Raw genomic sequence first — 25980 nt, 5'->3', positions numbered from 1 at the left:
CACCCTACCAGCCATTCCAAGGGGGAATGCCAGCTTTTCCATCTCTCAGAAGTAGGATCACTCACACTCCTCCTCCCAACTGGGGCAGGGGTGGAAGCAAAATTGGGGTCCTGTTGGGAACGGGGGCTGAGCTCCGCGATAACGACGGTGAAACCGGCATCCTCCGGTGAAGCCCCACGTGTGGGATGGGGGGAAATTTGGGCAACTAAAGCCAACAGGACTGGGAAGGAGGGTGGGAATGCTGAGAATAAGTCCTGAGATATTTAATTAGCAGCAACTGTTGTAATAAATTTGGGGTGTTTTTTTCTAGTAATTATGTCTTGGGCTCTTCCCTTCCAATGCTCCCGGTGCTGTTCCTCACAGCGTCCACCTCCCGGCTGGGGAGGGAAAAGGTGGGATGGGGCCAGCCAGGCTCATGTCAGGTGCAAACAGGCCCCTCAGGGAAAAATCAAACCAAAAAAAGCTGGAAAAATGAGTAGGAAGAAGCCGGTCCTGCCAGAGGGTGAGAGGTTTTATGGACAAAACCCAGAGGAAGTTGGTGTAGGGACACCAGGAGATCAAGAGATCTTTGGATGCGCTTCCACTTCCCAAAGGAGCCATTGCCCTGACCCTGGGTACAATTCATCAAGTTTTATTACTGGAATTAACCACAGAGAGGGAATTGTTTCCATGAAACCCCCCCCCCTCCTCAAGCATTTTGCCTTTTTCTAGGCCATTAGTGAACTTTCCTCATAAATAACTTACAGGGAGCCAGGCGGGAGTGGTGGGATCAAGCGCCGAGCCAAGCAAACCCCCGGGAACCTCCTGCTCCCTCCATTAGTGTTTCCTGAGAAGGGGGATGGGAGGAAGGTGGGAACATCCCAGATCACCCCCCATAGCACCCTGGATCACCCCAGAATCCTCCCCCTCCCATCCCCTCAGGCACGAGAGGCCGGGGGGACGGAGGAGGCTGCGGAATTCCGGCAATTCCAACCCTCCCTCCTCCCTGTGACCCCAGGGATGTTCTCCCAAAGCAGCAGCAGCCTGAGATGATCCCATCCAAGCACAGACAATATCCAGGTGTTGAGCTCCAAGGAGGTACCACAGTCCTGGGTGGGACAGGGCATGGCTGGAACAGGCTGGGAAAACCCTCGGCACCGGACAGGAGCAGCAGTGAAGAAGTTTTTTTGCTTCCTGGGAGCAGATGAAGATGATGGAGTTGGGAATGGCATCCAGTCTGGAGCACACACAGGCTGGGAGAGCCTGATCTGATGGGAAGAGCTGGAGCCAAACTGGTGGGGAAGTTCTAAATTCCCAAGTCTCAAGGCCTGGCTCCTGATGGCCTGCGAGCCGGCCTGGCTCTGCCTCTTGCTTCCAGGAAAAGTCCTTGGAAAGGGTTTTGTGTCCAAAATCCCATCAAGAGATTCCCATTGCTGTCTTCTGGAATGACCCCACAACATCTGTCAGGCAGCCAGGAAACGGCAGGCACAGCTGGAGCAGCCTCAGGCTCACCCACGGATGAGGGGGATCAGTTCCCATCATTCCCAACCAAGTACCCAAACCATTCCCTGGTTTTCACACCGGAGCCTGGAGGAGCTGATTGGGAAGCCAACACTTCATCCCACCAGCCATGGTGACAAATCCAACCTGGAGTTGAAGCCAGTGGGGAAAAGCATCAGCCTGCCTGACCCCTGGAGCTATTCCCATCTCTTGTCCCGATGGATGGAAGAGCAACATCCTGGGCTCACCCTTCCTTCCACAAAAAAAAGGAGGGAGCAGGAGAAGACACTTGCCAGGAGTCTGGATTTAGTAGCCAGGCCAAGCAGGACGTGGAGGGTTTGGGGGTGGGGGGTATCCAAAGGGTGGGGGGGCTCCAGGAGGATAGGGAGGCTGTGGGGAGATTGGGAAATTTGGGAGAGGTGGCTGGGTTGGGTAAGGACACTGTGGTCTCCCTGTTCCAGGTGGGAAGTAGGGAGAATATCCAGGTCTGGGGGGTGGGGGAGGAGAGGGGTGAGAGCTGGGGAATGGTGGGGGACCCCTGGATGGAGACCAGGAATAGGCTGGTGCTGGAGCAGAGCTCCCAGAGGGAAGTTTGGGATACCCAGGGGTGGTGTCGGCAGCCGGGATGTATCCAGGCCCTGGAGGAGGTTTATAGGGAAAAGTGGGTTGGGAGCTGGGTTGGGAAGAGGCCACGTGCCCCACGGCGACAGGAGAGCTGGAGAAAGGAGCAGGAGGAAGAGCTCCTTGGGCTGTGGGCCCCAGAGGCAGGTTTGGGGTGGGGCTGTAGGGCAGGGGGAAGGGCGGCGTTCCCGTTGGGAAGGGTTGAGGCTTCGGTGGGTCCCCGGGCAGGGCGGTGGGGGGAGGCTGGGAGTCCCCGGCGGGATCCGGCTGCGGCGCCTCCGACCTCCTCACCATCTCCTGCAGCTTCTCCACCCTCACCCGCCGTAAGTGGGACAACTTCCTCATCAGGGAAAACTGCTCCAGGAAGGTTTCCAGGCTCACTTCTCCCTCCAGGAATTTCTCAGCCACTTTCTGGAAGAGGAGAGGGAACCCCGGGGTTCAGCTTCGCCTCCCACTGCTCCCTCCTTCCTCCAGGCCCCAGCTTGGGAGTTTATGGCACAGGGATCCCAATCCCCACCACCCAGAAGGAAAAAGAGAATCCCAGTTTTTTGGAGCAACACCATCAAACTCCAGGGAGATTATCCTCAGGGATGGAATTCCAAGAGTTTGGAGGTGTAATCATGTGGTTTTTCTGTCAGATGGAAGCGCTCACCTCAGATTCCTCCTCGATTTTCTGGCTTTCCACCTGCAGGAGATCCAGCAGGGTCTGTGGATGCATGGCTGCCACGAATTTCTCTGGGAAAACAGGCAAAAAAAGCAGGAGAGGAAAAGGTGAAGCACCAAGCAGGGAGGAATGCTGAACATCCAGCCTCTTTGCACCCTCCTGGGAACACCTCCCTGCCTTGGAAAGTGTTGGGTCATGGAATCGTGGAACGGCTTGGGTTGGAAAAGACCTCGAAGATCATCTGTTCCCAACCCCCCTGCATGGGCAGGGACACCTCCCAGCAGCCCAGGCTGCTCCAAGCCCCATCCAACCTGCCCTTCAACACTGCCAGGGATGGGGCAGCCTCATGGGGTTGCCCAGGGTCTCCCCACCCTCCCAGGGAAGAAAGGAGATGGAAGGAGAAGAAGGAAAAGGAACTGCTGCACTGAACAGGTTTGGGATCCATCCACCTGCCTCTCACCAGGGAAAGACAGGAATCTGATGCCCAGGAATCCTTTCTGCCACCAGCCCAAGGAGTTTCTCTCTGCTCAGCACAGCCCAGGCTGGGAGAAGGGAAAGGAAGGAGGTTGTCCAGAGGCTCACCCAGCTTTGCCTTCTGCTCCTTACAACGTTCTGCCAGCTCCTGCAGCTCCTCATATTTCCTGGACAGGTCGGTTCTTCCCGACTCCAGCGGTGCCTGGAACTTCAGGTTCTGCTCGGCCAGGCTGCGGTTGGAAGCCAGGGCCATCTCCCTTTCCAGCTGCAGCTCCTGAACCTGGGCAAGCAGAGGTGACAGTCACCTTTGGCTGAGGTGTCACCCAAGCCACACCAACCTCCCTTTGTCCTCACACACCTCCTGGGATTCCAGAGCCAGACGCTCGATCTCCTCGGCGTTCTCCTGCAGCTCCTGGAGCTCCTCCACTGTCCTGTTCCTCAGGGTGTCCATCCTGCCAGGGGAGCTGCAGGTCCCTAGGATCAGGGAGGGGGGAGGGAGAGGAAAGGAAGGCAAGTAAACCAGGAGGTTTTTTTTAAGAGGTACTAATCCTATCAGGGAACTAAATCCAGCTTGAAAACAGCCGCGCCAGAGAATTCCTCCTCTGATATAAGGGACCCAAGAAGGAAAAGAGAACATTCCCACTCCTTCCTGCTTTGGAAACAAGGCTTTTTTTCCCCTTTCCCAGCATGTTTGGAAGGATTATCCATGTGTGCCAGGTGGTTTGGCCAAGCAAACACCAAGTTGCAGCTGCTCCACAGGGACCTCCCGGCTCTGCTCGTATCCGTGGGGCCACCAGGGCCACTTGTGTCTTCCCAAACTTTGTCACCTCCCGGGTTCCTTTGGCTCCCAGTTCTCTTTTCCATGTCTTTTTCCTCTCTAGCTACGTGGTGTCCCCACTTCCCTCCCTTATTCCTCCTCAAATGACATTATCCCCACGTGGTGAACGGGATGCGACTCTTGCAATGGATAAACCGACTGGAATCTTCCAAAAATCAGGAATGCTGAGGTGTTCCTGCACTCCACCCGTGGCCTATTCCAAACAATCTGGGCTGCTTGGCAATATTTAGTGAAGATCAGGTCCTCGTGTCCCAGGTTCTGAGAGGTGGGATGCAAAAACGTGGGAATACACTACAGAAGAGGTGAAAAAGTGGGGAGCAGGACAGGGAGAGGGACCTACCCAAAGGATCTCAGAGCTGTCCCAGTTGCTTGAGGCTCCTTTGCTTTGCAGCCAGGTGAAACATTCCCGGGATATCCTCCTGGAAAGGTTGCATCAGCCTCTGGAGAGAAGGCAGAAGGAAAAGGCTCAGGGGTTACCACATCTCAGCACCCAGGATCCGGCCCAACCCGTCCCAGGAACAACCACTTGAAAACTGGGAAAGCAAAACCAAGCCCCAAGTTCGTGTCCGGGGATTTCCCTTCGTCGTTCTGCGAGGGAAAATTACATGGGGGGGGTGGGTTTTTTATTCGGTTATCAGGGGTGAAAAAGGGGAAAACGAGGGAGAGTGGCAAAGGAGAAGCTCAATCCCTGCCCTTCCGCGGGGTCAGGAGGGATGGGATGGTCTGTGGGAAGCATCCCAAGGGATCCCGGGAGGGTGGGCGCGCAGGGCTGGGCGCTGCCGGTAAAGGGACTCACGGATCTCACGGGCGCGCCGGTCAAACGCCGCCAGGGAGGGGAGATTCTGCCTCTCCGCCGGCTCCGAAAGACTTGGGAGGAGCGCGCAGGGGCTGCCCGCGGGATGCCGCACCCCAACCCCCGCCTCTCGGTGCTCTGCCGTGGGTTAGGGACCCCCCGTCCCCGTCCCCAGTCCCGGGGGTGCCCGCCCAAGGCCTCCGGGGGAAGCGCAGCGCCAGGCCCGCCCGGCGGCAAGTCCCTACCGGGACACCGAGGGGGCTGCTCCTCCAGCACCGGAGCCGCGCTCAGGGGTGGCGAGAGAACGGAGCAAACCGAGAGGCCGCGACGCACGGAGCCCCCGCGGCTGCCGGGACTCCCTCCAGCCGCCTTCCGGCTTCCGGCGGCAGGGCGGAAGCGGGCGGCACCACCGAGCTGCCGGCGGCTAGAGCGCCGCCTCTCCCGGCGGAAGGAGGAGGCGGGCGGGTCCTCCCGCCGCCATCTTGCGGCCGTGAGGCGGGCGGGCCGGGCCTGGCGCTGCCGGGCTCTGCGGGCGCCGCCTTGGGCAAACCTGGTGGCTTTTTTTAAAAATACATACTGCACCCTGGCCTGCCGGGGAGGCTCTCCTCGGTCTGTGGCCCCAGGAAGGCTCTGCCTCCCGCGTGTTTTCTGTCACGCAACGTCCGCCCTGACACCCCCCCCCCCCCATCCTTCCCTCCTTTCCAGTGACTCCTCGTGGAGGTTTTTATACCCTCCCGGGAGAATGTTCCTCTTGGCCAGGGTGTGCGAGAAGCCGACCCACGCACGCAGAGCCCAGAAATGGGCTTTTATTGCCCCGTTCTGGGGCAGGGAAGGGAGCAGGGCGCGGGGTCCCCCAGAGCCAGCTCAGCCGCCCCCAAACCCCCCAGCAAGTAACTCGAGTTCCTCTCGAGCATTTCACGCTCTTTACATCATCCCATTTTCAACTGGCAGCGCTGAAAACAACGGCCCTGGGTGCTCAAAAGGGCCCGGGGCTCGTTGTGAGCAAGGCTCCCCTGCAAGGCTTGGGTGGGTTTAATATGCAAACAGCTCGTTAATATATTCATGACATGGCAATAGGGTGGATCCAATTCATGCTTTCTACCTAGTGCTGAAGGCTGTAACCAAGATAAATTCGGGGCGAAGTTCCTTTCCATCCCTTTTATCTCTCCTTACGGGCCTGTTCACAACCTGGGACGTGTTTTTATCTGGTTGGGATCTTGTTTTTCCCCCCCATTTCTCTCTGTTTCACCGTTGCTTAAGCCCCGTTCCTGTTTCGTGCGTCTCTTCCTTTCTCTTTTACGCCGTTTCCTCCTCAAATGTGGTTTTTTTTTTCCCACCCCCCTCCAGCAAAGTGGCAAAGCATCCAGATGAGGCTGAGAGGACGAAATCGTGAGGGCAGGAGAGAAAAAAGGGGAGGATGACAGCAGAGCTTTGCTGGCAGCCGGTGGAAATGCAAGCCTGGCAGGTCTGTCGGGGGGGTCTGTGTGGATTTACGGGGAGATTTGAGGCAGTTTCTGACTTGTTGTCATCTCCTCAGCTCCTCACGGCCAGAGTTGGTGGTTTTGAGGAGGGCTAAGAGGCAGGAGAGCTGCTGCAGGGCCACGTTGCTCTTCACAGATGGCCTGGTGCTGGTTTATAACACAGCCTGTTGTTTCGGGTGAGTCAAGAGGAGGGGGGTCTTGGCTGGAATCCTGGTGAATCCAGCCCTCTGCGAAAGGAAAATGGGATTCAGAGCTTTCTTGGGTGGAGGCAAAGTGAGCCCGGTGAAGTGGCAGAGGTGGAGATTCCGGGGAGAGGTGTTGGAAGTGCAAGGGAAGAGAGGAGGAGATGATGGATGCTCGGGAGCCGTGGGCTGGGCACCGTGCCCTGGCAGCACCTACAGACCTTCACAACCTGTCAGAAAGTCATAGAACGGCTTATTTATCCAGGTGGGAACCAGCTGGAACTAAGAGATAAAGGCAAGTTCCTCCTGAATCCCCATGTTAGCTCCTCCTGGCGGGAAGCAGGGAAGTTCTGAGGCTGAGGAAGTTCCCATCCCGTTGTCCTCACCACGAAGCCAGCCTCCGTTTTTCCACCCATCCTTCCAAATTCCTGCAGATGTTGTGGGGGCTGAGGATGGTCACAGAATCACGGGATGGTTTGGGTTGGAAGGGACCTTAAGGATCATCCAGTTCCAACCCCCCTGCCATGGGCAGGGACACCTCCCACCAGCCCAGGCTGCTCCAAGCCCCATCCAACCTGCCCTTCAACACTGCCAGGGATGGGGCAGCCACAGCTTCTCTGGGCAACCTGGGCCAGGGTCTCACCACCCTCATGGTGAAGAATTTCTTCCTAATGTCCAACCTAAATCTCCCTCTTCCAGTTTTAGTCCATTCCTCATCCCATCCCTCCCTGCCCTTGTCCCAAGCCCCTCCCCAGCTTTCCTGGAGCCCCTTCAGGCACTGGAAGGTGCTCTCAGGTCTCCCTGGAGCCTTCTCTTCTCCAGGCTGAACACCCCAACTCTCCCAGCCTGGCTCCTTGGCAGAGCTGCTCCAGCCCTCCCAGCATCTCCGTGACCCTCCAGTTGGGACCACTGGGCGCTGCTGGGAAAGCAGCAGGATGAGACAGGCTGGAGGCTCTGAGGAGAACATGAAGGAGACTGCAGACAAGGTCACCAGGAGTGCTGTGATCCAGGAAAGGCACCTCTGCTCCCTGCTCCAGCACGTGAGGCCTCTTGGTAATAAACATGAGTCATGTGAATCCTACCAGGTCCCCGATGCTTTGATCAAGGACAATTTGTTTGAAGCTGGGCTGATAACCAGGTCGAAACTCAATGTTATTCCAAGGAAGGAGACTTGACTTTCCAAAAGGGAGATCCAGAACTCCAAGGCTTGTTTGAGGACGGATGTTGGAGCTACATTTAAGGAACGATTTGTATTCACCTGTGAGGGCTGAGCTGAAGATAAACCAAGTTGTGCTCCAGTTGGTTCTTGGCAATGAAGGAAGAAAGGTTCTCCAGTGAAAGGATAAAGTGTCCCCCCCAAAAAAATGGGATAAATGGTGTTTCTCTCAGTTGCTTCATCAGGTGAGGGAACCAAAGGCCAATAACCAAGGTGCAGCGTGAGCAGAAAGGACTGAAAAATGGGTGAGTGTTGAAGTGACACCAAGTACCAGATGTCCAGGTGCTCGGAGCACACGTGGTCCAGGACAAAGCTGGGATGAGGGAAGGAAGGGGTTTGGGAAGGAAACCACTGGCTGGGCAGGTGGGCCTAGAGGGTGGTGGGGAACGGACACAAGGGGGGAGGTTTCCTCAGGGCTCAGTGCTGGGACCACTTCTCTTGAACATCTTCATCAAGGATCGTGCTGAGGAGATAGAATGTACCTTCAGTGTGCAGAGGACACCAGGTTGGGAGGGAGTGTGTCCAGAGAAGGGCCCCAAAGCTGGTGAAGGGCCTTGAGAACAAGTCTGATGAGGAGCAGCTGAGGGAACTGGGGCTGTTTGGTCTGAAGGAAAGGAGGCTGAGGGGAGACATCATCAACCTCTACAACTACCTGGAAGGACGTTGTAAAGAGGTGGGTGCTGGTCTCTTCTCCTGAGGAACTGGTGCTGGAACAAGAGGAAGTGGCCTCAAGCTGCACCAGGGCAGGTTTAGACCAGAGGTTAGGAAGAACATTTTCACTGGAAGGGTTGTCAGACATTGGAACAGGCTGCCCAAAGAGGTGGTTGAGTCTCCATCCCTGGGTGTGCTTAAAAGTCATCTGGATGTGGCACTTGGGGACATTGCTCAGTGCTGGACTGGGGAGAGTAGGGTTGATGGTTGGACTCCATGATCTTGAAGGTCTTTTCCAACCTGAGGGATTCCACGATTCAGCTCCAGAGCCAGCTTCTGAAGCAGCATTTTGAAGCCTTCCTCCCCCGAGGAGATGAAGCTTGAATCCAGAAGGTGTTTTGGAGTGCAGCTTCCTGGAGGACCTCGTTAGGGATCCTCAGGAGTTGTTTGCAGCTCCTTGGGCTCCCAAGTGGAAGGTGGCAACGTAAACCTGAGAGGAAACCAACACACCACTAGGGTGGAAACACACAAAGGTTAAAAAAAACCCCTGTGGGGAGCAGAAGTTGATCTGCACAGTCCTTTGTCAGGTTTCACCTTTCATTCATTATCTGCCCCAGTTCATTTGTGGTTTTGGGTTGAACGTTCCTCAGGAGCCCAAGGGTCACATGGAACTTGGAGCCTTTCCCAAGAGGGAAGAATGAAAACAAACCCTAACACATAGTCCTCCTGGTTGGATGGGGTGATGTTTGTTTTCACCACGTTGTTCCTCAACAAGGGAAGGATTCAGAGCCTTTCCCAGGATCCCACCCATCTTTTTTGGTCAGGAATTGGTCGGAAGGCACCACTTTTCTCCACTCTTCCTCAGCCCTGGGTTGCAGGTGTACCCCTGGCCACGAGCAAACCCCTTCCCTTTCTGCCCTTGCACAACCAGGAAGCTTTGTGGTCCAACCTCTGTTTGGGCAGCCCAGGCAGAAAGTAACTTTCACTGATTGAGCAACCACAGGATGAGGCCACCCAAGGTGCTGGTCACCACCCAAGGTGTTGGTCACCACCCAGGATCACCCACAGCAGGTAGAAAGAGCCAGCCTGACCACCCGGAGGTCCTTCTCCAGCTAAATCCACCCACCAAAGATCAGGAGACATCTCTGAGGGCTTCCTTGAGGACTTCAAGCAAATATCCTGACATCAAACCGTTGGGGTTTGTCACCTCTGGAGCCTCAGACCAGCCCTTCCCTCCTCTCTCTGCCTTTCATCTGACAGGTCTGATAAAGCCACCTGTGATGTGTGATAATGCCTTTCTGGGAAGGACAGGAAAGACCAGGAACAGGGCCTGGAAAACAAGTTTGCTTCCTTAATCTGTGGTGGCTGAGATAAGGGCTGTCTCAAGAAGGTCATTTTTTCCAGGCTGAGCTTTTCAAGCCTGCTCAGATAAAGTGAAGGCGGCTCCTGAGCTTAGTCAGCAGAGTCCTGTGCTGTGCAGAAATCCATCTATGGCCCCATCTGGCCCTGGGAGTCAGCTCCAAGATGGTCAAACCCATCCCAAGTGGTCTGGCCTCATCTTGCACAGTTGCCATGGAGACTCCTCAGCCCTTGGCCACCGGGCCGTTGCGTTCCCGATGGCTCCACACACCAGGAGCTCTTTGTTTGCCACTTGGGGCCCATCTCGGAGCAGAGGCAGCTTGTGGAGGTGCCCATCTCCTGATGTTCACGGCTGAGGTGGCTCAGGGAATCTTGTGAGTTCCTTCCAGTGCATCTCGTGGAGCTTTTAGAGGAACCATCTCTTCACACGTGAATCACTGAAAGCAGCAAAGCCAAAAAAAAAAATGTTCCTGTCACCAGTTCTGCACTGCCCTGGACCTTCTCTGCAGGGGCAGGTCAAGGTCACCACTCCACTCTTCTGCTTTTGCAGCCAACCACAACCACGTCAGCCACCAACTGTCCTCCACCCACAACCAGCCCATCTGGAGCTTGGTTTCTGTGCTCCATGTGAGTCATTCGATGCTTCTGCTCCTCACGAGCCCAAGTTGAGCTTCTGCACCCAGGGACTCAGATCCAGCCTTCCTCAGACGTCAACATCTTACACTTCTCTGGACACAGACATAACTTCTGGGGGACTTCACTGACCAGGAACCCCCCCACCCCAGCTGCCCGAGGAGCTGGCAAACCAGAATGAAAACCTCCAGCTCCATCCCTCCAGCTGGGCTTCCTCTGCTTTGGGAGAACATGGCTGGGATCTCCCCATCGTTTGGTGCCCTCTGCTGCCGAGCAGAGCTACAACAGAGCGAGTGGCCACTTCTGCCTCCCACCCTGCTCACCCACCCTTGGCCTCCCACCCTTTGTCACCTACTCTTGGCCTCCCACCCTGGTCACCCACCCTGCTCACCCACCTTGGCCACCCACCCTGGTCACCCACCCTTGGCCTCCCACCCTTTGTCACCCACCCTTGGCCACCCACCCTGCTCACCCAGCCCAACAGACCCCAGCACCTGAAGAGTTGTGTTTCCAGCTCTTCCCAGCTTGGTTTCCCATGTCCTCAGGGTTCCCTTTGGGTTCTTCCAGACTCTGGCATCTCTCATTCCCTCTCTTTCTCTACCAAGGTTGGAAACATCCAGGTCACCAACCAGAGTGTCTCCTTTCTGTGTCACCCCCCCCTTTGGTGGCACCCTGAGCCTGGCTGTTCCCAGCACTGCTGCCTCTTCTTTACCATCCTGATGGACCCACCAGGCTGTTGGTGCTGTTGATTTCCCTCTCCCATGCAGGGCCTGGAAGGATGTTCAGTGACAGATGGGTCCCACCACGTCTGCTTCCAAACCCCAAGGGTCTGATGTTCTTCAGAAGGCTCTGAAGACCTGAAGAGTAAAGCCGGATGGGATCCTGGGTGGAAAAGACTTGGGAAAGAGGTGAAGCCATGGAATCATGCTGAGGCTTCAGCCACCTCACAGTGGACAGTGGACCTGTCCTGGGGGACCAGAGCCAAGAGCCAGGTGTGGAGGGAGAGGACCCTTATCTCTGGAGCCATCAGCATGAGCCACTCTCACTTCCAGCCCAGGAAGGACCAAGCCCAGATGATTCTCCAGCAAAACCCCATGGAATTAGCCCTCAGGATGGTAGGGAAGGACAGTGCCAGGTCCGTGCTGGGAGCTGTGCAGTGCTGCCTGACGTGCTCTTCCACCTTCCCTCTGTCATCAGGTGCTCTCCAGGGTTTCTCCTCCAAGAACCCATCTCCAAAGCCCTGTTTTCCAGTGCTGGATTCCACAACATCTTCATCCCGTGGATCACGATGTATCCCCAGATCATTGCCTGTCTGAACACACGTGGCTTTCCCTTGGCTGGGATCTACTGACAGGACAATGAGCTCATCCAAAAAACTTCCCACCATTTGACAAAGCCTTCCTCTTTCCATGGAAAAAAACCCATCCTGACCCTCAGCTCCTGGAGCTCCATTCCCACAAGGATTGTGGGCAGTGAAGGCCCTGCAGTAGAAGACTGGAAAACCTCTCTGGGTCTTCGTGGCACAACAGAATCCCTGGATTTGGGATCCCTCTGGCTGTTGGGAAGAGGTCAGCTCACTGGGTTGTCCATCTCTCAGGCTGGAAATCCAGGATGTTCCCTGAGCTGCTGGAGCTTCTCTCTCCTCATTTGTTCTCTGGGCGTGGAGCTGCAGTTGGTGGCAAATCCATCCCGGCTGGAATTCCAGAATAAATGGTTACCAAACAAGTTCCATTTTTTTTTCTTTTTTTTTGCTAAAACTGCTCTTTTCTCCTTACCCAGATTGAACATCCCACGGGAGCCCACCACCAGATTCCAGTTCTGGAGCCCCTGACGCAAGGAGGACACGGAGCTGTTGGAACAAGTCCAGAGGAGACCAAAGAGTTGATCCTTGGGCAGGAGCAGCTCTGCTCTGGAGACAGACTGGGAGAGCTGGGGTGTTCAGCCTGGAGAAGAGAAGGCTCCAGGGAGACCTGAGAGCACCTTCCAGTGCCTGAAGGGGCTCCAGGAAAGCTGGGGAGGGGCTTGGGACAAGGGCAGGGAGGGAGAGGACAAGGGGGATGGATGAAAACTGGAAGAGGGAGATTTAGGTTGGACATGAGGAGGAAATTCTTTGCTGTGAGGGTGGTGAGAGCCTGGCCCAGGTTGCCCAGGGAAGCTGTGGCTGCCCCATCCCTGGCAGTGTTGAAGGGCAGGTTGGATGGGGCTGGGAGCAGCCTGGGCTGGTGGGAGGTGTCCCTGCCCGTGGAGGGGGTTGGAAGTGGATGGTCTTGAAGATTCCTTCCAACCCAAACCATCCTGTGATTCACTCTGTTTTCTCATCCAAATGTGCTGCTGGGCTCATGCAGAGCTGGGGAAGCTCAGCTCTGTCCTGCTCAGCTCAGCTCAGCTCAGCTCAGCTCTGTCTTGCTCAGCTCAGATCATCTCTGCTTTGTCCTGCTCAGCTCAGCTCAGATCAGCTCAGCTCAGCTCAGCTCTGTCCTGCTCAGCTCAGATCATCTCTGCTTTGTCCTGCTCAGCTCAGCTCAGCTCTCATCTCTGGTCTGTTTGTCACTTACAGCCACCTGCAGGCACTGACTGGCTCACCAGGCTGGTGAGGAACACGATCCCAAGGCTCCACAGGAGGTTTTCAAGCTGTGGCTTCCTGCCAGCTCCAGATTTTCCATTCTGGGGATCAGCCAAGACCTTCTCCTTTCCAGATCCCTACCCCCAAACTGCTGCCATCCCCCTTTCCTTCAGCTCAGGGAGAATCAGATGTTTCATCCCTTTTCTTCCAACCATCAGATCCACCAGATCTACCAGGTTCTTCTCCATCTCATTCCCCAGGTGCAGTGTGGCACCTGCCCTCAATTCTTTTATCATTCAGAGCTGGGTTGAAGGTGGGATGGAGGGGGGAAGCCAACTCCAGCCCGGGTGGTGCCTCTGGGCAGGCTGCTCCCCAGCTCCTCAACGCAGGGTCTGGCTTTGTCCCCAAGCTCAGGACAAAGTGACCACGCCAGCAGCCACATCTCACACACATGGTGTCATGATGAAGGCCAAGACACCTGGTCCAGGGCCAGATCCCTCTTGACCTTGCCATTGTTCAACCAGCTCCTCCTCCCCTCTCCCCAGCTGGTCCCAATTCCACAAGCAGCCCTGATCTAACCCTCCAGCAAAGGGCTGGGGGCGGGGGGGATGAGGGGACCCCAAAGATGGGTGGTCCCTGACAAACCCCTCCAGGCAGGAGCTCCTGGCAGTGGGACAAGGATGGTCCTGAGGAGCCCCAGGACCCTTTGGTCTGCAGCTCCCCTGAGAAATGGCCACAGCCAGGTTCGTGTCCCCCTCCCCAGCATCCCTCAGTGCCTCCCAGCTGGGACTGGGAGGAACTGGAAGGGTGCTCAGGCATGCCCAGGAGGGTCGTGGCATTTGACCCTGGGGGAGGCTGGAGAACCCTCAGCCTGACATTCCCCCCACCCTGTCTCCCTTGAGGACGTTGTGATAACTCCCCAGGGAGCCGTTTGCCTTTCTTATCTGGCCAAACATCCCTGCTTGGGATATAAGGAGCTGGGCTGGGACCTGCTGCCATACCTGGCCTCTCCCTTTCTGCTGTCACCAGCCACCATGAAGCTGCTCCTGCTCCTCAGCTTGGTGACCCTGGCCCACTGCCTTGCCCCCAGGTGAGCGCCGGGGGTGGCCGCGCAGCCACCGCCACCCCCAGAGCCCCCCCAGCTGTGGGACAGGGGGGGTGGTGACGGGGTGTCCTGCCCCCTCTCCCCTTTCTCCTGCCCCCCAGGATCCTCCTGAGGAGGATGAAGTCCCTGCGGCAGACCCTGCAGGAACAGGGCTTGCTGGAGGGCTACCTGAAGGAGCACCCCTACAACCTGGCCACCAAGTACTTCCGCAGCCGTGTGGGCGCCGAGCCCATGCAGAACTACCTGGACGTGAGCACAGCGGGGCAGCCCACGGGGCCACTGGCCTTTTACCTGTCCCCCCAGCCCCTTGCCTGTCCCCCTAGCCCCTTACCTGTCCCCCTAGCCCCTTACCTGTCCCACTAGCCCCTTGCCTGACCCCCTAGCCCCTTACCTGTCCCACTAGCCCCTTACCTGACCCCCTAGCCCCTTACCTGTCCCCCAAGCCCCTTGCCTGTCCCCCTAGCCCCTTGCCTGTCCCCCTAGCCCCTTACCTGACCCCCTAACCCCTTAGCTGTCCCCCTAACTTCTTACCCATCCTGTTAACCCCTCACCCATCCCACTAACCCCTCACCCATCCTGTTATCCCCTTACCTGACCTACTAGCCCCTTACCAGTTCCCCCTAACCCGTGACCTGGCCCACTAGCCCTTTACCCACCCTGCTAGTCCTTTAGCCTTCCCCCTAGCCCCTTACCAGTCTCCCTGACCCCTTGTCTGACCTACTAGCCCCTTACCCATCCTGCTAGCCACTTAACTCATCCCACCAGCCCCTCACCCATCCTGCTTTGACAGAACGAGTACTTTGGCACCATCTCCATCGGGACCCCACCCCAGAAGTTCACCGTCATCTTCGACACAGGCTCCTCCAACCTGTGGGTGCCCTCGGTGTACTGCACCAGCCCCGCCTGCAGTAGGTGTCTGGTAGCCCCGTGACCAGCTGGGAAATGGGTGAAGGCAGCAGGAACCCCAAGCTTGGCCACCCCCTGTCCTACCTGGCTCCGGGAACCCCTGGAAGGACTGGGAGCTGTGGGTGGCTCTGCCCGCTCTTCTCCCCACGGCTGTTGGGCGATGGGGGAGGCACTGGAGGGTCACTCTTAGTCCCTGAGGACAGGAGGGATGGTGACCATCTCCTGCCCATGGCCACAGGCACCCACCACCGCTTCAACCCCGTGGATTCCTCCACCTTCCTGAGCACCAACGACACCCTGGAGATCGTCTACGGCTCCGGCAGCATGACCGGCATCCTGGGCTACGACACCACCACGGTGAGGCAGGACACCCCAGCCCCCCGCTGCCCCACGGGGAGTGGGGACACTGCCCACACCACTCTCCTCTCCCCGTCTCCCTGGCCAGGTGGCGGGCATCCAAGTCTTCAACCAGATCTTCGGGTTGGCTGAGACCGAGCCCGGCAGCTCCTTCCGCTACGCGCCCTTCGATGGCATCCTGGGGTTGGCATTCCCCAGCATTGCCTCCTCTGGGGCCACCCCTGTCTTTGACAACATGATGAAGCAACACCTGGTGGCCAGGGACCTCTTCTCTGTCTACCTGAGCAGGTAAGACCTGGCCACAGCCACCCAGATGAGGATTTTCTCCCATTTCCAAGGTTGGCTCCAGCACCGTTCCCTGCTGGCTCCCGGGGGACACAGCTCCCCATTCCTTGGTGGTTCCTGAGGGACACAGCTCCCCATTCCTTGGTGGTTCCTGAGGGACACAGCTCCTCATTCCTTGGTGGTTCCTGAGGGACACGGCTCCCCATTCCCTGCTGGCTCCTGGGGGACACAGCTCCCCATTCCCTGGCAGCTCCTGAGGGACACAGCTCCCCATTCCTTGGTGGCTCCTGAGAGACACAGCTCCCCATTCCCTGGCAGCTCCTGAGGGACACAGCTCCCCATTCCTTGGTGGCTCCTGAGGGACACAGCTCCCCATTCCCTGGCAGCTCCCAGGGGACAGAGCTCCCCATTCCCTGCTGGTTCCTGGGGGTCACAGCTCCCCATTCCCTGGCAGCTCCTGAGGGACATGGCACCAGCAGAGGGGGTAGCAGCAAAGCCCCCCTCGGTGATGGCACTGCCAGCAGAGCAGTGGTGACAGGGTGGGACCTTCACCTCAGGGCTCCCCCCTTGCAGGGACGGGCAGAGTGGCAGCTTTGTCCTCTTTGGTGCCATCGACCCAGCCTACACCACCAACGGCATCTCCTGGATCCCCCTCTCTGCTGAGACCTACTGGCAGGTCACCATGGACAGGTAGCCCTGGCGCAGCCCCCAGCCTCGGTGGCTCCCCCCCCAGGTGGTGTCATTTGGGGGAGCTGGGGAGGGGTGAGAAGGTGCTCACCCTGTCCCCCTGTCGTCGTCCCCCAAAGTGTCTCTGTGGGTGGGCAGATTGCCACCTGCTTCTATGGCTGCCAGGCCATCGTGGACACAGGGACCTCCCTGCTGGTCATGCCTGGCCGAGCCCTCCGCCAGCTCCTGAGCTCCTTGGGGGTCAGCCCCAGCGGTGAGGTGAGACCCCCCCCCCCAAGTCCCCTTAGGGGCACACAGGGGGTTTCTGCTAGACCCTGGGGGAGGTGGTGGGGGGGCTGTCCCTCTTGGGGTTGGCTGCTGCCCCTCCACCTGCCAGCCCTGCTGTCACCTCCTCGTTTCAGATCAGCTGCCAGGCCGCCCGGAGGTTGCCCGACGTCACCTTCCACATCAACGGCCGGGTCTTCCCCTTGTCACCCCGCTCCTACGTGATAGAGGTGAGCATCCCACCAGGGAGGGGGGCTTCTTCTGGGGCTGGTGACCATCACCACCCCCCCCCCACCACCACCACCACCACATCTTTGGCTGCAGAGCGACGGGTACTGCGCCCTGGGCTTCCAAGGCATGGATGTCCCCACCGAGTCGGGCGAGCTCTGGATCCTGGGGGATGTTTTCATCCGGGAATACTACGTCATCTTCAACAGGGCCACCAACATGGTGGGGCTGTCCCGGCTGCTCTGAGCTTGTCTCCCTGCTGGGGACAGGGCCAGGCAGCGTGTCCCGCTGCCCTGGTGTCCCCACCCTGGTGGCTGGCAGGGCTGGCCCTCGCCCAGCGCTCCCGTCCCCTCCTGCCGTGGCCACCGTGGAGCACAATAAAGCTGTGGAGAAGCCCCCTCTGTGCCACGATTCTCTGGGAAGGGCTGGCTTGGCCACCCTAGTGCTGTCACTGTGTCCCCAGGCAGGGACATTGGGGTGGCCACTGCTTGGCTGTGTCTCCGTGTCACCCTGTGCCGAAGCAGGTGTCCCAGGGACACCTCTTTCTGTCCCCGGGGCACCAGCAGGGCACACCGTGAGGTGGCGGTGGCCAGGTGGGCTGGGGAAGGTGTGGGGACCACAGGGGATCAGGATGGCACCTCTGACGCTGTCCTTGTCACCCTGGGGGGGTGCTGCACACCCCAACCCCCAGGGAATGTCCCCCCGGAGGGTGCAAGCAGGAGCAGGGGGACGGGGCGTAAATACCAGGGTGACTTTATTGGTGGCAGGGAGGGCAACTCACCCCCTCCCCACCCCAGGGGTGGGTGCTGGAGTGGGGAGGGGGGAGGGGGGGGAGGTGGGTGGCACAGGGCACCCCAGGATTGTCTCCCAGCCCCACATCCTGCACCCTGAGAGCTGGGGAGGGGCGAGGGGGGGGTGGTGGGTGGTGGTCCTGCCCCACAGTCCTGCTGCAGTGGGGTGTGAGGGGCTGGGGGGACCCTGGCACCCCAGGGCAGAGGGGGACAACGTGGCCTCTGCCCCAGAGAGAGGTGGTGTCCGTGCACCCATGGGAGCAGGGAAACACCCGTGGGAGTGGGGATGCCCCCCTGGGAGTGGGGATGCACCCATGGGAGCAGGAATGCTGTTGCCCACCCAGTCTGCTTGGCACCTCCTCCCCAGCCACCCACCCCTCCCCCGGGGGGGGCCTGGTGGGCCAGACCTGCTGGTCCTACAGCCCCCCCACTCATCCCCCTCCTCCTCTTTCTTCATCCTCCTCCTTCTTCATCCTCCTCCTCTTCATCCTCCTCCTGCCCTAGGGAGCCACGTGCCCTATGGCAGAGGGGTCGGCATCCCCGGGGGCTCCCTGCACCTTGGGGCTCGACCCTGTGGGAGCTGGGGGGGCTGTGGGCTCGGGGGGGGTGCCGGGGGGGCAGAGCAGCTGCCGATGGGTGCCCGGGGGGGCTCAGTGTGCTCGGGGGGTGCTCCCCAGCCCTGGCACTTCCCAGAGAGCTGCCCAGGGGGGCTGTGTTGGGGAGCAGGAGCAGGGCCAGTCGGTGCCGGGAGGGCCGGGTCGATGTGGGGGGGGGGCTGGGGTGTGGGGTGTCAGGGGGGGTGTCCTCGTGGGCTGGGGAGGGGGACAGGGACAGGTCAGTGCTCTGCAGGGGGAGCCGGACGTCCGTGGCTAACGGAGAGAAGCTTTTGGTTAGCACCCACCTCCCCCTGGGAGCCAGGGATGGGGGGCACCCAACCCAACCCCCCACCCCTGGGGTGCTGCAGCCTGGCCGGGTCCCCAAGCCGGGAGTGGGGACACAAAGCAGACCCTGCCACCAGCACCCCAGAGCCCGGGCACCCCCCGTTACCTTGGCAGGGTGGGCAGCAGGAGGGCAGGGCGGCCGGCTCGGCACAGGACAGGGGACACAGCCTCTTCTCACAGCTCACCTCCCCGAGCTGCCACCCAGGGGTGGTGGGGGGAAGGGGGGGAAGGTTGGGGTGAGCCAGCCCTGCTGTCCCCTTCCCTGGTCCCCTCTACCACCCACAGGGGCCACCCCAGGGTGACCCTCCTCACCTGGCACGTGCAGCGGGTGCAGGGCTGGCCCTCGGGGGTGAAGGTCTGGCCGTTCCCCACCTTCCTGCCCTGGTAATTGCAGTCTGGGGGGGGGGGCAGGCAGTTCTCAGAGCATGGAGGGGAGGGGGGTCACCAGGCAGGAGAGGGCACCCCCTGCTCCCCACCACCCTGGTTTGGGGCTAGGACAACTGGCCACCACCAACTGGCCGCCACTAACTGGTTGCCACCAACTGGCCACCTCAGAAGCTGGGGGAGCAGGTGGCTCTGCTCAGGGTTCTTGGATTGTGGGGGTTTTTTTTGCAAGGAAACTGTCACCCAGGGAATTAAGGAGGGGATAAAGGTGACTCCATCAAAGCCCAGGAACCACAGATTAAGGAGAGAAAGGCAGCTCAGAGGTGAGAAATGAATCATTAACCGTGAGGTAATGGGGCCTCAGTCAAGCCTGAGATATTTTCTAAAAGGGTTGTTAAACAAGTGCCATTAAAAACCCATCCAAGCAGGTTTTAAAAGTGATGTTTAAAGGCCTGCAAATACAAACCCTCCTCAAAAACATGTCCTGAGGGTGATGTCAAACACTTGGGCTTGGAAACCATCAGAAGCCAGTTTTAAAAAAGGGAAGTTAAGGCCAAAACGAGCTGCTGGTGACACCTTTGTTGGTGTCACCTTTAGCTCATCAGGACTGGTTCGTGTCCCACGTCTGAGCTGCCTCTGCCCCGGTGTGAATGGTTGCTGCTGCCAACGGGGTCACCCACACACTCCCTGGTGCCTCCACAGGTTCCTTGGAACAATCCAAGGTTGCCCACAGCACTACCTGCTGCTGGGTGGCCAGTTGTTCCCCCAGTGGTGAGCTGGTGGTGTAGAAGTGGCCAGTTGCTGGTGGCCAGTTGTCCCTTCTGTTCCCATCCCCTTGGCTCTTACCCTTGCAGACGGGGCAGCACTCGCCCTCGGGGTGGAAGGGGTAGGTGCAGAAGATGGCACAGTCCACGGGGGAACAGGCCACTGAGCCCAGCTGTGAGACAGGACACACACCTTAGCACCCACCAGGGTGGGCTGGGGAAAAAATAGAGGAGGGGGTAACCAACTAGGGGGGGGGTCCCAGCGCAGCCCTCACCAGGCAGATGCAGCTGAGACAAGGGTCCAGGACAGAGGGGAAGGTCTCGTTGTTGTAGAAGATCCTACCCATGTAGGTGCAGCCTGTGGGGAGGGGCAGCTGGTGGTCCCCCAAGTGGTTTGGAGACCCCCCTCTGTGGGCAGAGGGGACGGGGAGGGGACAGCAGCCATCACCTGCTGAGCAGTCGGGGCAGCACTGCCCGGGGATGCGGATGGGGTAGGGACAAGTCTCCAGACAATCCGTCCTCTTGCAGCTCACGGAACCATCTGCCTGCAGGGATGAAGCACTTGACAGAGACCTTGGGCTACCTCCAACCCTCCGGGTGAAAGGCCAAGGAGCTGCTGAGGAAGGTGTCCACAAGCAGCCCGAGGCGGGGGATGAGGGAGGGGGGGGCAGGAAGGGGGGGTGAAGCAGAGCAGGTTCTCATTCACCTGGCAGATGCATAACTCACAGGGATCGCCCGGAGACCAGATCTGTCCAATGGGAAACTCCACCCCGTTGTCATCCACCAAGCAACCTGGGGTGGGGGGACAAACCTGGGGTGGGGGGACAGGGGGAGGCAGGCACCCCCAGCCCATCACCCTCCAGCACCCCCCCGGTGGGTTCCCCTCCACCCCAGCTGGTTCCCGTCCTGTGCCCACTCCCCACCTGCACCCCCTGTGCAACCCCAGTCCCTGTGCACCCCCACATCCATCTCCCCCCCCCCCCTTTCCCTGTCCCCAGGTGTCACCAAACATCCTGTCTTCCTTGTCCCCAGCTGTCCCTCACATCCCACCCTCCCTGTGCCCAGGTATTCCCAGCCTCCCACCCTCCCCATCCCCAAGTGTCCCCCCCATCCCTTCCTGCCCATCCCTAGATGTTCCTGACACCCTGTCCTCACTGTCCCCCGCAATCCCACCCTCCCTGTCCCCAGGCATCTCCCACATCCTGTCCCCCCCCCACCCCAAAAATCCCACTCTCCCTCGCCCCCCCCTCCCATCCTCCCTGTCCCTGGGCATCTGCCACATCCCACCCTCCCCTTCCTCTAATGTCCCCTACGTCCCACCCTCTCCATCCCCAGGTGTCCCCAACATCCTGTCCCCCCGATCCCCCACTCTCCTTGTTCCCAGCTGTCCCCCCCCATCCTGTCCCCAGGTGCCCCCCACGTGGTCTCACCGGCGGGGGCCGGGGGGTCCCTGCAGGTGAAGCAGCACTGCCCTGGGCCCAGGTGCTGCTGGTGCTGGGGACAGTCCAGCACGGGGCAGGGGGCAAAGGAGCACTCCACCTCACCACCCTGGGGACAAGGGGACATGTCACCCACTGGCTCTGCACCCCCGTGCCCACCCACTCTGCCTCAGCCCCCAGCAGAGGCTGGAGCTGCCCAAGCAGGATGGGACATGGAAGCCCTGGAGCATCCTTGGGGACCCCACACCCCTGGGGTTCCCACACCCCTGGGGACCCCACATCCCTAGGGGTCCCCAGTCCCTGGGTACCCCACATCTCTGGGGACCCCATACCCCTGGGAACCCCACATCCCTAGGGGTCCCCAGTCCCTGGGTACCCCACATCTCTGGGGACCCCACATCCTTGGGGACCCTCCATCCCAAGAGATCCTGTGTCCCTGGGGATCCCCCATCCTGAGGGACTATCCATCCCTGTGAACGCTTCATCCCTGGGGATCCCCCCATGCCTGGGGATCCCCCCCCCAATCCCTGGGGACCCCCAAGACCTACCCTGCAGACACAGGTGGTGCAGTCGTCCCCATCCAGGCTGAACCGGGCACCGTGTGGGTACGTGTGGCCCCGAAAAATGCACCTTGCTGGGGAGGAGAGAGGTCTCCTGGTGAACCCCCACCCGGAACTATCCACCCCCCCATCCCCAGCAGAGAGCCCTGGGGTCCCCCTGCCCCACGGGATGGGGGTCCTGGGGTACCCACCTGGCTGGCAGGAGCAGCAGTCAGCTGCCGAGGGGCTGGGGCAAGAGCCTGGGGGGCACTCGGGGGAGATGCAGGAAACATTCCCAGCCTGTGGAGGAGAGCAGGGGGCAGCCAAGGGACAGTGAGACCCTTCACCATGGGGGGACAACATGGGGGTGTCACACCCCCCCCATTCCTCCAGGGCACCCCGCTCCGGGATGGCTGAGCTGGGGGAGGATGTTCCCATCCCCATCCCCCCCCTCCCCGGGCTCACCAGGCAGATGCAGACGGTGCAATTCCCATCGGATGGGGAGAAAACATCACCCTCAGCACGGGCCACCCCCTCGTGCAGGCACCCTGGGAGGGGACAGAGGGGTCAGGGGGGGCCACCCCGAGCAGTGGGGCTGGGTGTGGGGGGGAAGACAGGGATCACCTGCACAGCTGGGGCAGCAGCCCCCGGCCGGGGCGGGCAGGGGGTGGGAGCAGGTGACGGGGCAGCTGGTGGCTTTGCAGAGCACTCGTCCCCCCTGCAAGGGGACAAGTGGGCTCAGCCCCCACCTGGGGCTGGGAGGAAGCATAGGGAGGGTGGGATTGGGGGGCTCACCTGGCAGGAGCAGCTCCGGCACCCCCCAGGCTCCATCCAGTGAGCACCGGGCTCCCGGGGGACCCCCCGGTACCAACAGCGAGGGGCTGATGGGGGGGAGGTACCAGGGGCTCCCACGGGGTGTGGGGACAGCTCGGTGGCCGGGGACAGCTCGGAGGGAGGGAGCTGGGTACCCGGAGCTGCGGCGGGGAGGTGGGATGAGGGGGAACCCCTGGGGAGCAGGAGGGACCCTCCGGAGCTGGGCGGGAGCAGGACGAGGGTGGGCGGATGCTGCAGGGACTGTAGGATGGGCGATGGAGCCAGGATGGATTTGGGATAGCCTGGGAGGAAAGGAAGGAACAGGAGTCATGTGGGGCAGGCAGGGAGCTGGGAACATCCCGGGGGGGACAGGGAAGCTGTGGCTGCCCCATCCCTGGCAGTGTTGAAGGGCAGGTTGGATGGGGCTGGGAGCAGCCTGGGCTGGTGGGAGGTGTCCCTGCCCATGCAGGGGGTGGGACTGGATCACCTTTAAGGTCCCTTCAGCCCAGCCCATTCCATGATCCCACCCCCCCTCTCCCAGCCCGGATACCTTCACAGGAGACCCTGTCGGGGCGGAGCCGGTACCCGGGGCGGCAGGAGCAGAGGAAGCTGCCCGGGGTGTTGTGGCAGCCGTGCTGGCAGGCCCGGCGCTCCCCTGGCCACCAGCACTCGTTGACATCTTGGGGACAAAGTGACTTGTCAGCGGGCTCCAAACCTCGGGGGCGCAGCTCAAGGAGGAGCCCGCAGCACCGAGCTGTGTGTGTGTGTCCCATCCCCAGGTCTGGGGGGGCAGGACGGGGGGGGGTCTCACCCAGGCAGGAGTGTCGGTTCCCGTGGAGGTGGTACCCGGGCCGGCAGGAGCAGCGGTAACTGCCCAGGCTGTTCTTGCAGCGGTGCTGGCACGGCGTGGCCAGGCACTCGTCCGTGTCTGGGGGGGGGGGCACAAAGGCTCAGGAGCACCCCCCACCCCCCCCTCCCCCCATTTGCCCCCCAGCCCGGCCCCCCATACCCTGGCAGCTGTGGCGGTCGGCAGCCAGCTGCATCCCGGGGCCGCACTCGCAGACAAACCCCCCCCTCGGTGTTGACGCAGGGACCCTCGCAGGCAGCGCTCAGGCACTCGTCGATGTCTGGGGGTGACAGGGGACAGATGGAGATCTGGGCAGAGGGGGAAGCACCGGGATTTCCCTCCCCCCCCATATCCCAGCGGGACCCTCCCCACCCCCCCCATTCTGGCTCACCGGTGCAGCGGACGCCGTGGGGCGTCTCCGCCATGGAGAAGCCGAGGGGACAGACACGGGCCACCTCCTGGCACCCGCCGTGGTTGCAGGAGAGGTCGCAGCCGTACTCCCCACACGTCCCCGGGGGCTCTGAAAGATGGGGAGGGGGTTGGTGGGGTACCAGCACCCCCCCACCACCACCAGCACCCGCTCCCCCCCCAGAGGATCAACCTGCCCCGGGAGCATCCCTACCCCTAGCAGGGCTGGGGAGGTGACAAAGAGCAATGTGCCCCTGCCAGGAAAACCCTTGGGGGGGGGGGGGGGAGGGAGGTTTGTCCCCCAACTCTGGGTGTGAGCAGGAGCGGGGGGTACCTGGGCAGGTGATGCCCCGCTCCCCATCCGGGCAGGAGCAGAGGTTGGGAGCGACGCAGACGCCGCCGCCGCAGCCGAAGGAGCAAAGAGCTGTGAGGAGGGGAGGGACAGGAGGACATCAGGAGGGCAAGGACCTTACCACCCCGCCCCCACCACCACCAACCTGGGCCCCCCCACACCTCCCTCCAGAGCCCCCCCCCACTCACGTAGGGTGCAGTGCCCGCTGCCCGGAGCCAGCATCCAGCCGGGACAACATCCGCTGCCGAAGGCTGAGAAGCAGACGTGGGGCCCCACGCGGCGCCTGGGCCGGGGGACGAGAGGGCTGAGGCCACTGAGCCCCGGGACAGGGAGCAAAGGGCCCCGGGGAGCCCCCTCGGGTCAAAGGGGACACAGGGGAGAGGCCACAAGGTGCCCGCGGTCACCCCGTTCCTGGGTGGAGGTGGGGATGGGGTGAAGGTGGGTGAGGTGTGACCCCAAAGCAAGGTGGGATGGAGGGAGGGGATTGTGTCCCAGCTCAGCCCAACAGCCCAGCAGGAGGTGACAGGGAGAGGTGTCCCCGGGCAGGACACGGGGAACAGGACAGGGATGTGGGGAGGAGGACAGGGAGGTGGGAAGCAACAGATGGATGCGGGGAGCAGGACACGGGTGCGGGAAGCAGGACATGGACATGGGGAGCAGGACAGGGATGAGGGGAGCAGGACATGGACATGGGGAGCAGGACATGGATGAGGGGAGCAGGACAGGGATGAGGGGAGCAGGACACGGGGAGCAGGACAGGGATGCAGGAAGCACGACCTGAAGGAGGTGCCGCTGGGCAGAGGGGGGGGTCCCGCGGGGTGCCAGCCCCTCCAGAACCCCAAGAAGAGGCGGAGGGGCGGGCAGCCCGGGTCTGGCACCGCACGGCACTGCCCCGCACAGCCCCCCCGGCCCCGTCCCCAGGTGTAGCCGGAGACAAGGAGAAGGAAAAGAAGAAGGCAAACCCGGCTACCTCTCCACGGCAAAGCTGGCCGGTTTCTTCCTCCCGGGGTACACCCTGCCCTGGCAGCCCGGGAAGAAGAAGGATCCACAGGCAACCTGGAAGAGCAGCAGCTCGCCCAACATGACAGGAGGTTCCCCCAGCCCGGGGCACGGTCCCAATTCCTGCCTTCCCGCCGGGGAGCAGCCCGCATGTTGGCCCTTGGCCCTGCTCCTCCTCCCGCCCGGCGAGCCGGGAACAATGCGGGGGGTGGAGGGAAGGAGAGAGCGGGAGGTTGGAGGGGTGGGGTAGTAGGGGGGGGGGGGGGGGAATGAAAACAAGAGAAGCTTTTAGCCCCCGGTTCATTTTAGCCCGGCAATTTGGGGGGCAGAGGGATGCTCGCCCCACGTTGGCTCAGCTTGGGTCGGTGGGTGCGTCTCGGTCAGCAAGAGCGGTTGGTTTGGGACAGGGAATAAGGGTCCCCAAGGAGGGGAAAAGCAGCGGTGAAAAGCGTGTCTCGTCCCCCCCCCCCCCACCTCCCCTCCCTCCTCTCCTTTCCCACATCTGGCAAATCTCCGGCTTGGCCTCTCCCTACCCCTCCTCCTTCTTCTCCTCCTTCTCCTCCTCCTGGCGGCACTGGGCTGCTTTCCCAACCCTGCGCTGGGACCCACCAAAGAGGAGCCAGGCAGCAGATAAAGGGGCCAAAGTGGAGCTGGGACATTGGGGTGAAGCCGGGGGGAAGAGCTCCCCGGCACGGGGGTCACCCCCCAAAAAAGCCAACCCCCCCCCACCCCACCCCGGGGGCTGGAGCCAAGGTCACAGGTAGGTGGTAAATGATTGACATCAGGGAGCAAAGGGCTGGAGCTGCTGACCCCGGAGGGGGGGATAGAGCTGGAGGGGGGGGTGATTCCTGCAGCCTGGCTGAGGAGGGACCCACCCCCAGCCCTGCCGAGCCCCCTCCCCCAAACCTACACCCTCA

General features: G+C 60.7%; 3 protein-coding genes across 4 annotated transcripts; 1 reads left to right on the top strand and 2 right to left on the bottom strand.

Moving 5' to 3' along the window:
* Nucleotides 1-615: 615 nt before the first annotated feature.
* VPS37C (VPS37C subunit of ESCRT-I) lies at nucleotides 616-5244 on the bottom strand. Of its 2 annotated transcripts, none has more exons than XM_051620819.1 (6): nucleotides 5115-5244; nucleotides 4417-4516; nucleotides 3597-3712; nucleotides 3347-3518; nucleotides 2753-2835; nucleotides 616-2511 (listed from the first exon to the last, which is right to left on the bottom strand). In XM_051620819.1, the coding sequence occupies exons 3-6, from the start codon at nucleotides 3687-3689 to the stop codon at nucleotides 1786-1788; spliced, it is 1074 nt and encodes a 357-aa protein (XP_051476779.1). In that variant the 5' UTR covers nucleotides 3690-3712; nucleotides 4417-4516; nucleotides 5115-5244; the 3' UTR covers nucleotides 616-1785. The 2 variants fall into 2 exon arrangements, with proteins under 2 accessions (XP_051476779.1, XP_051476778.1); XM_051620818.1 differs by lacking the exon at nucleotides 5115-5244 and adding an exon at nucleotides 4873-5102.
* On the top strand, nucleotides 4976-17032 carry LOC127385304 (pepsin A-like). Its single transcript, XM_051620950.1, has 10 exons — nucleotides 4976-5413; nucleotides 13878-14044; nucleotides 14161-14308; nucleotides 14850-14967; nucleotides 15204-15322; nucleotides 15411-15610; nucleotides 16181-16297; nucleotides 16414-16552; nucleotides 16696-16788; nucleotides 16883-17032. The coding sequence occupies exons 1-10, from the start codon at nucleotides 4976-4978 to the stop codon at nucleotides 17030-17032; spliced, it is 1689 nt and encodes a 562-aa protein (XP_051476910.1).
* A 1007-nt stretch (nucleotides 17033-18039) lies between these two features.
* Nucleotides 18040-25289, bottom strand: VWCE (von Willebrand factor C and EGF domains). The gene is given in 22 exon segments (XM_051620798.1): nucleotides 18040-18185; nucleotides 18187-18446; nucleotides 18625-18712; nucleotides 18831-18913; nucleotides 19749-19839; nucleotides 19942-20024; nucleotides 20115-20211; nucleotides 20373-20458; nucleotides 21097-21214; nucleotides 21654-21739; nucleotides 21857-21944; nucleotides 22110-22192; nucleotides 22269-22362; nucleotides 22440-22759; nucleotides 23008-23136; nucleotides 23269-23385; nucleotides 23467-23530; nucleotides 23532-23584; nucleotides 23696-23824; nucleotides 24047-24136; nucleotides 24253-24347; nucleotides 25035-25289. Coding segments are annotated over 22 exon segments (2475 nt in total). The 5' UTR covers nucleotides 25148-25289; the 3' UTR covers nucleotides 18040-18077.
* Between the last annotated feature and the right edge of the window lie 691 nt (nucleotides 25290-25980).

Source organism: Apus apus, chromosome 5, assembly GCF_020740795.1.
Source record: "Apus apus isolate bApuApu2 chromosome 5, bApuApu2.pri.cur, whole genome shotgun sequence".
Lineage (NCBI taxonomy): Eukaryota > Metazoa > Chordata > Aves > Apodiformes > Apodidae > Apus > Apus apus.
The sequence above is the reverse complement of the archived record's forward strand: the minus strand, read 5'-3'. Positions and strand labels throughout refer to the sequence as shown.